At 42.4% G+C, this 12,225-nt stretch overlaps 1 protein-coding gene across 4 annotated transcripts in view; it reads right to left on the reverse strand.

Annotated features, from left to right (window-relative positions):
* Positions 1-12,225, reverse strand: part of PLCB2 (phospholipase C beta 2) — a 56,164-nt gene that overhangs the window by 25,030 nt on the left and 18,909 nt on the right. For all 4 annotated transcript variants that reach the window (XM_081207972.1, XM_081207971.1, XM_081207973.1 and 1 more), the window contains 9 exons: positions 11,729-11,782; positions 10,390-10,465; positions 9,326-9,426; positions 8,251-8,417; positions 7,432-7,578; positions 6,046-6,203; positions 1,105-1,187; positions 655-739; positions 314-485 (listed from right to left, as the gene is read on the reverse strand). In XM_081207972.1, the coding sequence (XP_081064098.1) occupies positions 314-485; positions 655-739; positions 1,105-1,187; positions 6,046-6,203; positions 7,432-7,578; positions 8,251-8,417; positions 9,326-9,426; positions 10,390-10,465; positions 11,729-11,782 (1,043 nt within the window). The remainder of the gene's footprint in view (positions 1-313; positions 486-654; positions 740-1,104; positions 1,188-6,045; positions 6,204-7,431; positions 7,579-8,250; positions 8,418-9,325; positions 9,427-10,389; positions 10,466-11,728; positions 11,783-12,225) is intronic.

Here is a 12,225-nt window from a genome sequence, read left to right on the forward strand (position 1 = left end):
GAAGTCACTGATAAAGCCACTCATTCTTATAAGTGAAATTCTGTCCTAAAATGGCAGTGTTGCCCTCTGTTTCCACATCAAATCATTGTGCTTATGTCAGAGCCTTAAAAACTGATTCCAGGCTTATCTGAATTCCCACCCCCCCTCCCCAAGTAAGGCCCATCCCTTGTCATAATGTACCCTGTATATGATGAAGTGGACTCTAGTCCATGAAAGCTTATGCAGTAATAACATTTGTTAGCCTGTAAGGTGTCACAACACTGTTGCTCTTGCTACGAAAGATTAACAGGGCTATCCCTATGGAATATACTACCTATGCTATCCTTGTCTACTAGTGTGGGCTGATCAGTCACAATATCCTCCAGACTTCTTGCTTTCTTCAGAGTCTCTTGGTTCTCCCCAGGTATGAACTGATTCTTCTTGTTCTTAATCAAGATTTTCCCCATGAGATCCTGTGGGCTTGGCAGTGGGACTCCTGGTTTTAACTGCCCAGAAGATAAGAAAAAGGTTAGCATTCATGCAAAGTTTAGGCTTTTGCATCACTCCTCTAGTGAAGACATAGCACAAACTGCCAGGGCAACTTCAGACCAAGCTAATGCCTGCTTGCACGATAACTTCATCCCATGTAGCAATTTGACATCCCTATTCACTTACTGGAAATTTTTCAAGTGGTTCTGTCAGCAGCATGTCCCCAAATATTGTTCTACAGTACTCAGCCATCTTAGCCTGCTGCTTCGGCCTGTAAGAAAATATAGGCATAAAACACACACATGTCAAGCCTGAAGACTGGCCTCATCCCTGCTCCATACCCCCAAATTCCCACCTGTCTCTTAGCATATGCATGGTTTGCCCAAGCTTACTGTCCCATGCAAATTAAAATGTTGCCACTCTCTGCCATGCTTGTGCCATTGTATCCTAATAACTTATAAGAAGTAAGTTTGATTGAGTTGAAAGGGGCTCACTCCCAGGTAAGTGGGTTCTAATTGTGCAGCAATTATTTTTTTTACCTTGTTCTGACTAGACACATTTCTTACCCACCCCTCTACCCTTTGTCCAGAGTGTAATCTCAGCTTTTTCTCTAATCAGTAGACACTTAATACTCACGAGTCCACATGGTTCTCAAAGGATAGGATCACTGGATAAGGGGAGGTTTTGAAAGCGCTTTCTGCAATAGCCTCAATTGCATCCTGCAATAAGGCATGAGGCAAATGAGAAAGAGAAAGAGAGATATTGGTACTTTGCAAACCAAGGAACTCCTTGTTCTTGGTAGTTATCCAGCTTTCAGAATGGCATCAGTCATTCCTGTATGAACCTTATGATATATCCAAAGCTTTCTAAAGGGCCTCCCATTTCTATAACTGTATACAGTGAACAGAGGTGCTGGAACTCACCATGAACACCTCCCTCCATGGTCCATATGTAGATATCATAGCAAATTCATAGAGGGGACAGAGGGATTGTGCATTCATTGGATATCTGCATAGGGCCTCTGCATATACAACAGCATTCCCATAGAGCTCCCTCTACACCACTGGAACCCTTGAAAACACGTGGCTTGTGATCTCAGAAAGAGCCTTTTGTGTGTATTGCTACATGCATGTGCAATTGTATGCATCCTGCTGAACACATGATGGTCAGGAGCAGAGCCAGCATCCCACTGAGAGTTTGCCACACGTGTTCATTGTGATATCATATGTGGCTTCTGTCTTACAGTGTCAATGTAACTCTGGATCATTTTCCAGGTTTGTTAACTGATATTAACCTAGAGTTCCTCAGTTCAGAAGTAAGAGGGAATTCTGGTTTAATACATGCCAGAATTGTCACACTGAACTAAGTATGCAACAGGAGAAGGAGGAGCAAGTGAGCGAGGAGCACTCAGACCTAGCACTTGTTCTTGGCTTCTGCTTTATGAAGCCTCAAACTATTATCTGTTGAGGCCTATAGGAAAAGATTGCATTTATTCATTTTATCATCTTAGGCTGTAGATTGTATAGTGGTACCTTTGGTTATGAACTTAATTCTTAACCTGAAACTGTTCTTAACCTGAAGTACCACTTTAGCTAATGGGGCCTCCTGCTGCTGCCGCGCGATTTCTGTCCTCATCCTGAGGTAAAGTTCTTAACCCGAGGTACTACGTCTGAGTTAGCGGAGTCTGTAATCCGCAGTGTTTGTAACCCGAGGTACCACTGTAATTTGTAAGTCCCTTGGGGACAGAGGCCATATCTGTGTTCTGTACAGTGCAAAACCCACTGTTGGTACTAAAAATTGTTGACAAGTAATTGAAATACTTTTGCTGTCATCTGTCGAGTTTAAATTCAACCCGATTTGAATGTCTGTCTTAGAGAGCAGTGATTTGTTTTTATAGAGCATAGTAAAGTTTTAAATTACACTAGACGGCAGTTCATTACTTACATTTCCCTTATATTTGGATGATGAGACTATTTCAATTTTTATTCATTCTTTTAAGTCCAGGTACAGCACCATTCTTGTCACATTTCAGTTTGATGGTTCTATCCCTCATGATCTCCTGGTACTAAGGGGCAAACCACACGTTACACTGCAGCTGCATGCAGTAAAGCCATAACAGCCTGCAGCAAAGTGCCCTCAGAAGTGGGAGCTGGCTCTGGAGAAGTGATGGACGGAAACTATCCATCACCTTCCTCATTTAAAGAAAATGCAACACCTGAGGGCACTTGCAAAGGAGACAGGGCCTTTCAGGTCTTCATTATATGGAGCTGCAGAGTAACATGTAGTTTGTATGTAGTTTATGTCTATCATCTCTCTCTCTGTCTCTCCCTCTCTCTCCTCTCTCTCTCTCTCTCTCTCTCTCTCACACACACACATATCTATCTATCTATCTATCTATCTATCTATCTATCTATCTATCTATCAACAACTTTTCTGTCCAGATTTGCACTTTTTGAAATATGGCAACCCTAATCTATCTACTGAAAGGAGGTCACACATTGACCAAGTCCTAATCTTTTTTCCTCACATAATTTCTTGATGACAGAGGTGGGGGGGGGGAGTACAACCCTGCTCATTCTCTTTGGTCTTCTGTTATTTTAAATCATGAACAGCCCCCCCCCCCAAACCCCACCACCCCTCAAACTTATCTGGCTTCTTGTTCTCCTGTTGCATTACTTCTGTGACATTATGCAACTATTATTTTACCGTGTACAGTGGTACCTCGGGTTACATATGCTTCAGGTTACATACGCTTCAGGTTACAGACTCCGCAAACCCAGAAATATTTCCTCGGGTTAAGAACTTTGCTTCAGGGTAAGAACAGAAATCGTGTTCTGGCAGCACAGCGGCAGCAGAAGGCCCCATTAGCTACAGTGGTGCTTCAGGTTAAGAACAGTTTCAGGTTAAGAACGGACCTCCAGAACAAATTAAGTACGTAACCAGAGGTACCACTGTATTTAATTCTGGAGCGGATTGGAGAAAATCAGTAGGCCAAGGTTAAGCACCTCCTCTTCTTGCCCATCAGTTCTATCCTTCAGATTCTTTCCTAGCTCTTGCATTAGCATTAGAAAAGTCAGGAAGGAACACCATGTTCTCCTGTAGCCAATCACAGCTGCATGATGAGCCATGCACACCTGTAAGCACATATTTGTTGAGCTTGCACTTTAAACTTTTTAAATACATGGACTTCAAGTCCCTTGGATATGAAACACTTCTCAGAGAGCAACAGTTTGGGAAATGCACGAACGGAAGGCACGATAAGATTTCCAAACAAATCCCACAGACACTTTCTCAGCTTTTTGTATTTTATTGTAATCATACTTTTGTGAAACCTCTGTGCATTTGTCATTAACTTTTCTTTATTCCCCTCCCGACACTAGTAATTGGTAGCTTACAGTAACATTGCTTTTATCTCTAATTATCTGCCTTCTTTCTGCTCCGTTATGTGACATCGTGCAATTGTATACGGTGCTATTTTATGACTTCTTTGTGTAAGCTGAGCCTTGATATGCAGCCTTAGTACTAAGGTTCAACATGGCCTGGGACTTGATATTACCTCTTGCTAAGCAACTGTTCCTGATTGAACAAGCAGCAGAGAACTAGGAGGAGGCTGTTACAGTGCCTCTGTACTTAATCTGCATTTCAAAGGAATGTGCTGCAGGTTGAAAGCAGGAGAGTGTCACCTCCCCCACCTACAGCTATTTTGGAGAGGAAGGCAGCCATAGGAAGAGGGGAGGAAACATACATTACTTAAGCTATAATGAAAGGTGCATGCTGTGTTAATGGCCTGCAATTCCTTTGCAAGGTTCATTGTTGTGGTGCAGAGCAATCCTTCCATGTAATTATAGCTCCAGTGAAGCACAATAGCACTCTATTTGTTTTGCAGGTTGGGTGGTGCACAGGAAAGGGGACCGTGATGTCATAAGATCTGGAATGTGAAATTATGAACACCAAAACCACAAGCATAATAGAGAAGCTAATCATTAAAGTAGGAGAAGGGAAAACGGCCTTTCATCTTTGCTCATTCCCTGCTGATGCAATTACTGTTGGAGGTACTAGTCCACTATAATCTAGCTGGATATGCCTGCCAGAACAGATATGCTTTGCACATTTTTGCATCCAGAAAAAAAGGCTTTGCAAGGTCTTCAAAAAAATTGGGAGAGGAAAAATGCAGGTAGACATCAGGACTCTGGGTCACATAGCAGACATTGAGCAGATAGTTGGGTCACTAATGATGTATATGTTCTAAGTACTAAACTTGCATATGTAAGACCAGGCATAGGCAAACTTGGCCCTCCAGATGTCTTGGGACTACAACTCCCATCATCCCTGACCACTGGTCCTGTTAGCTAGGGATAATGGGAGTTGTAGTCCCAAAACATCTGGAGGGCCGAGTTTGCATAAGACCCAGGTTTTCAGTTTGCTATATTGGTTATCTTTGGTGTTAAATTAAAACTCTTCCACTATGAATCTACATGGAAGTAGATTCATAACTGTAAGCCACAAAGAAAATACATTTTACTGTATTTTATTTGATGTCAGATGGCATAGATGAGTAGAAGCTGACTAAGCCAGAAGGAATAGCTCTTCGACTGATAAATGAAAATGGGGGCTGGGAGTGTGTGAACAAACCAATAAAGCAATAAGAAAATTACGAAGAGCCCTAATGTCTGGCTAATGCTGCTTTCTGTGTCTCAGCACATTCTTTGTACTCAGTCTAGGCCTCAGTATAGAGAAGGGGGTAGGCAACCTAAGGCCTGTGGGCCGGATGCGGCCTGATCGCCTTCTAAATCCAGCCCACAGACGGTCTGGGAATCAGCGTGTTTTTACATGAGTAGAATGTGTCCTTTTATTTAAAATGCACCTCTGGGTTATTTGTGGGGCATAGGAAAACTCATCAGAGTCCCTGTTCTGGGTTCTCCCATTGCCTGAGGTAGATACACTGAGTGGCTATTAGGAAGAGGCTTCTCAGTGGTGGTGGACTGATTTTTTTAATGTCCTTGCCAGGTACACTCATCCAGGTACAGTCACCCAGGGTGAGTACCAGGTACACTCACCCAGGGGCATACGAAGGGGGGGGGACTGCCCCAGGCACCATTCTGGGGGTGACAAGATGGCCTGCTGTCGTCCCCCCCCCCCCGCTGCAGAGTGGCCAGGGGCATGCGTGCAGTTAGTATGGGCGCTGCTCGCGTGGCATCCATACAGGCTGCCGTTCTCGTGCGCCGTCCGTATGGGCGTCAGTACGGGCTGCCTCTCACACGGTGACCGTATGGGCTGCTGCGCATGCGCAGTCTGTACGCACATCGTGCATGTGCCGCCAGGTCCCACCCCGGGTGTTGGAGAGGGTTCCTCCGCCACTACACTCACCTGGAATCAAATCTGATGTCATTTTGGCACCAGGCAAAGAATATTTATTTTCACAGATTTTATCTGCTTTATCTGACTAGGTTTGTTATGTTTTTCTGTTTCTTCTACGAATGTTGATGTTTTCAGTATTTTTTAAATTTGCGTTTTGAAATTTTGTGAAATCTCTAAAAACAAAAGGTAAAAAAAAACCCCATCTAAAGATATCTGTACCTTGAACAATATTTCAGTTGTCATGGTGAATCCATGGGTGATAATAGGCTCCTCATCTGGAGGACGCCCCTTCCAGCAATCAAGTTCCACACAGCGGCAGCCAGCCAATAGGGTCTGCCGATACATTTCAGGAGAGGAGATTCCAGAAAATTGTCCAGCTGCAAAAAAAAAAGGGGGGGGGAGGAAAAATAAGCCTGTCATCATCGTCTATGCAGCCATATCTTTTGAATGAAGAGAAGGGAAACTCATTTCTGCTACACAAATGTTTAAAACTTTGATTTCTTTTTAAAAAATGACTTGGGGAAGTCCAGTAGGTCATGAAAAAACGTTCTGGAAAAATGAATTTTTCTGTTTTACTGTTTTTCTTTCTTTTTTTTCTTTTTCTCTGTTTTGCTGTTTCTGTTTTGTAATTGACTTTATACTTATATCTGGAAAAAAGCAATAAAATATTATTAAAAAAATAAAATAAAAAATGACTTGTGACTCCATTCCCAAAAATTCAGAAAACTTTAATTCACCTATGACATAATTGAAATTATAAATATTGCTTACACACACACAGACACACACACACACACACACACACTGCTATATAATTGTGGGTTGTATTGAAAATTGTTATGCTTTTAAAACCCTTTAAAAAGAAAGAATTGTTATATAACTTATTTCAGAATAGGTAGACAGAAGTAGACATGTGGACTGTAGCAAAACAAAAATAACAATAAGTAGGGCATATACGTAAAAGGAACATGAAACAATATCTACAGCACAATCAAGCCAGTGTCATACATATAAATAAAGGTAGTTATGGACAATTCTACTATGAATTTTGGACAATAGTTTGTCCATCTGTTCTCTATTTGTTTGGACACCTTTCAAAATATCATCACCAATCTTGGCACAAGGGTTGCTGAGGTGGGGTCAGTGGTCTTCATCTACATCTGGATGCCGGATGCCATTTTGAATTAAGATGGCAGACCAAAATGTGATTTTGACATGACTTTACCTGGTTTTTGGCACAGGTTCTGCCACTTCATTAACAAACTTGACATGAGGGTTCCTAAGGTAGGAGCAGCCATCTTCATCAATGTTTGGATGCTGAGTGCCATTTTGATTCAAGATGGCGGACCAAAACATGACTTTGCCTGATTTCTGGTGTGACAGGTCCATTCACAAATTTAAAAATTATTTTAAAATTGTAATATTTTTTGGTTTCTACAAATTCCCAGGCATTGCCAGGCATTCCCTGCTAGTGATAAATAAGTCATGGCCTGATGAACAGTTTTCATAATGAAAGTAATCTACAAAGCTAAGTCAAGGGTCAGTAGCTACTCTCTTGGAATACAACAGCTAGTAGAAATTGACATATCCCTCATGGTTGCATACCTGTTAGGTAGGTGTTGTGGGACGAGTTGATGAAGTAGTGAGAGAGTGGCTGGCTCATATCTTGGTGCAGCAAGAGTTTATCCTGTGATACTATACTGTTTTCAGGACCACACAGGAACCAAACCATTCCTTCTGGAGACAGCTGTCCTGCAAGATAATTTTTAAAATGTTACTATTGCTGGTAACAAAATACAAGGGCCTGGAGAAACTGAGTTTGCATATTCCTGCCCATCTCAGCAATGAGTGATTGATTTCAGTGGGGCTACTCTGAATATTATTTAGTCAGATATACCCAATGATTTTAAGCTGCCCTAGGCCCAGGCTACTGAAAGATTTCCATGTAATAAACAGATTCCTCCTCTTCCCTTGATGACTTTGCACCATCCACGACTCCTCATTCTCTGCTACCACCTCCTGCCACCATCGCCAATAAAAAGGAGGCCAAAATGGAGGCCAGTGGTGAGTGGGATAAGGTGAGGTGGAGGTGGCGCCAGAGGAGGAGGCAGGGAAGGAGCTCCTCAGGGACCCAGATCTGCTGTCCCTCCCAGCTGTCCTGAGCCTGCTGCCCTGAAGCAACTGCCTCACTGAGCATTGTGGGCAGGTCATCCCTGGCTGCCTTAAAAGTGGACCTCTATGGCCATCTCTATCTGGTTTTCATTTGCAATGTTTTATTTTGATCTTTTGTAATGTTACATTTGATGTTTTAAGAATGGTTGTAATCCATTTAGGGTTTCCCCCCCTGGAATTGTAGTGATATAGAAATAATAATAGCAACAATATTACGATACATACTTCTGCTGATGGAAAAAATAAACTCACCTCTTTGAATATTCATCCCACTGGGCTCATACTTGTCTATGAGACCCTGTACCTGTTGTGGCTTGGCAGGGGGGAAAAGCATGTCGTTGAGGTGAGAATCTCGCTGTTTCTTGTTAATGAATTTTGTCAAGTGGTCTTTGGTCATGTATGGTTTGGCTTTCGAATGGCTAAGCAGAGACAATGGAAAAAGGACAAAGAGAGAGTGGTGTCTTTAGATGTTCTGGAAAATCCCTCTTAGCAGCAAGACAACTTTTCCTACACTCATTTGTGGTTTTGACATGACTAATTCCTTCTTACCCTTGCCCTGTCCGATACTTTACATTTGGTATCAGCAGTACTACAAGATGTGGGGGGCTGGGGATTTATCATGCTAAAACGGTCATCCAGTAGCATTAAGTGGGTGCTGGAAAAACATGCACTGCAATGTTGGTGTAAGTAGAAGTTATGGGGATAACTAGGCATTATAGTTATAATGGGACGCGGGTGGCGCTGTGGGTAAAACCTCAGTGCCTAGGACTTGCCGATCGTATGGTCGGCGGTTCGAATCCCCGCGGCGGGGTGAGCTCCCATCTTTCGGTCCCAGCTCCTGCCCACCTAGCAGTTCAAAAGCACCCCTAAGTGCAAGTAGATAAATAGGGACTGCTTTATAGTGGGAAGGTAAACGGTGTTTCCGTGTGCTGTGCTGGTGCTGGCTCGCTTCGTCACGCTGGCCACGTGACCCAGAAGTGTCTGTGGACAGCGCTGGCTCCCGGCCTCTTGAGCGAGATGAGCGCACAACCCTAGAGTCGGACACGACTGGCCCGTACAGGCAGGGGTACCTTTACCTTTACAGCATGCTCACATTTAGTCTGACCGTAAGCACACTTAATTCTGTACTGGATAGTGACCAATGTTAACAAAATGGTGGGAGGAATGGGGATAATCTTGCTACCCTTCACCACTTTTTCATTTAAAAAGTAACAGTGCTGTCAATCTAGCAGTCTGCAAAATTCCAGCTGGTTCTCACAGCCTCCCTTTGCCTGTGCAGTATCCCTTCTCTCCCACACCTGCTGGCTCCTACATAATGGAGGCTTACTGGGAGGTAAATATCTCGTCGATCTCTGGGCGCGGACACAGATTCATCAGGAACGTTTTGTACACAGCTTCAGGGAAGTCCTCTGGATTGATGCCGTCATTCTGGAAGCAGAACAGCAATTCTTGATGACTGTTATCAACCCTTTTGTGGACTTCATTTTCAAAATGAAGGGGCCCAAAGCCTACCCTGGAAGTTGGGCCCTCTGTCCTGGATGCCCTTCCCTGCCCAGGCCCAGATATGCGTGCTTTAAATGTATTTCTATCTCCACCATCACTTGGTTTCAGTGTATCTATGTGGGGTTTTGTTGTTGTTCATTTGATTGTTTGTGATTCTTTTTGGTTTGTCTCGGCAAGATAAAGCAACTAACAAATTTAATAAATAATAATAAAAGTTGGTAATATCATTCAGTAGTGAAGAATAAATGCACTGTACTCAGCTTTACATGCATTCATACACATTCTTGTTTTCATTGTGTGTGTGTGTGTGTGTGTGTGTGTGTGTGTGTGTACTCTAGGACTGAGACCTCTCACTGAACACAAATACCTTCTGAGGTTGAGCTAAGAGATTCCAAGGCTGAGACAAACCAAGAGGGGTCTATTGAGTTGGACATTGGTAAATTCTCTCTTCACAGTTCCTGCGATCCAAATAATCATCAGACACACACACCCTCCACACACACAGCTGGTTAAATACAAAGATACATTTAACACTATGTGCATTTTAGCTCTAAATAGGCAGTGTTGTACTGTGGTACACTGCATATTGTACAGTAATGCAGTTTTCTCTGGAAAACTGACTTTTTTACAGTTATTTTACTGCTGTGTTAGCAATGGGCATCTATACTTCATAGAATTAAACTGGTTTAACTGCCATTCGGTTTCCTCAAGGAAGCTGGGAACTACAGCATTGTGAGGGGAGTTAGGAACCTGTAACAGAACTTTCCAACCTACAATTCCCAAAAGTCTTTGGAAGAAGACATAAGTTGGTATAAAATGAATATAAATTTGTTGGGCAGACATGTCTGTTGACTATGAGCCCTAGGCTATGGAGAATATACTTCTTACCTTGCCCTTCGGAAGATGGCAAGCACTTAATGCTGCTTCTACCCTTTTTCTGTCTGCAGGAAATGCTTGAAAAATACTGAAAGAGATAGAAAAGGGTGAGTGAGAGCAAAAGTTATTGGGGAAGAGCTATTTGGCAAAACTTCCAGTGGGAAAGGCAGTCCGTAGAGAGAAAATGGCAAATTGCCCAACATGGAGACCATTAGTTGTCTCCATGAACTAATCCAGCATAGGCTCCAACCATAGCAATAGAACTATAAGCAATAGTTATCTGATATTTCCTTCCCCTTTTCTTTTAGGAGTAAATGTGACTGAGAAAAGACAAGCAGTTCACGTTACCCTTTTTAAAAAATTTTCTGGCAGAGTAGAGTAGATGACTTGCCTCACTAAGAGACAAAGTGTCACACCCCTCAGCAGTTCTTTGTTTCTGGCAATCTGGTATCTGGCAATGAAAGTGTTTTTGAGGACTCCATAAATTCAGGAGCCTACTCTTCTTTTCTATGTTTGCTTTTTCTTGCCAATCTGATGTTGAATGGTGCCAAGTTATGTTCCTCTGCAGATAAATGAAATGGCAACCTGTCTTCTGCTATCCTTATTATTGTTGTTGTTAGATGATGATGACTTAATATTTTAAAATTGTTATTATTATAATTTTTCCACAAGTGAGGAAACCAGGGAGAGTGAGTCTTCCTAGGATTGGAAGCCAGGGGGGATGAAGTTGTTCAAGGCTTGGGCGGTTTCAAATTTTCATTCAGCTATGAAATTCAGTGGGTGGCCTTAAGCTAGTCACATTCTCTCAGCCTAATGTGCACCACACCATGCATTTAATGCACACAACTTCCCCCAAAGAATCCTGGGAACTATAGTTTTTTTTAAGGGTGCTGTAGCTCTGTTAGGGGTAAACTACAATTCATGGGATTCTTTGGGGGAAGCAATGAGCTTTAAATGTGCTTTAAAAGTATGGTATGGATGTGACCTCACAGGCTCGCTGTGAGGATATACTTGGGGTAGGGGAAACTGTTATGCCCCCTTAAGGTCATTGGAGGAAAGCAGAGTAAAAATGCAATAAACAGATAAATAAACAATTAAGTTGAGGCAAACCTGGTTACACAACATATAGCGAGTGCTGTAGAACAGCTTGATTTGTCCTGGGATTTGAAACCTGGTAAATTTTACCTCAGCCCTCTTAACTGTATAGCAGACTGGACCTCTCTAAGCATTCCCTCCCAAAAGAAACCCTGGGCAGCCATTTGTCCAAGAAGATCCCTCGACAGTGCAGTCATTCAAGTTTGTCACACACCATCATTAGTCAAAAGAAGCACAATGCACATGCCATACTCACTTCCTAACAGGAATTTTCCCCTCACTATTCAGTTGCAGTTTCAGCTTCACCAGTCTGTGGAAACATTCAAAATAGACAATCCTTGGCTAAGAGGAAAAAAATGGAACAAGGGAAGTATGGTAGCCATAACAATAGGGAAAAGTAAGATAACTGTAAGAAAAGCCTGAGGTGAATTATTGTTAGATTTAAAGCTGAAATTCGATTCCACGTTGATTGGAAAAGTTATTAAATTCCACAGACTCGTCGCATTTGCAATCACAGGGAATCGTGAAGTGAATTGAAACTGAAACTTGGGCACCTTGTTTACTGACATCCCAAGCGAAACTCAAAGGCAACAACATTTCATATTGAGATGATTAATACAAGTCAGTGGAACTTGCCAGAGAATTAGCATCATGATGCCAAAAAGAATCTTCTGTTGATATCATACTTAAGCTTTCTGGATTGAATTGTTTATAGTACATTCCTCTCATCTCAGCACATGACTAGTTTCATGT

Source organism: Podarcis bocagei (assembly GCF_964188305.1).
Source record: "Podarcis bocagei genome assembly, chromosome: 1".
Taxonomy (NCBI): Eukaryota; Metazoa; Chordata; class Lepidosauria; order Squamata; family Lacertidae; genus Podarcis; species Podarcis bocagei.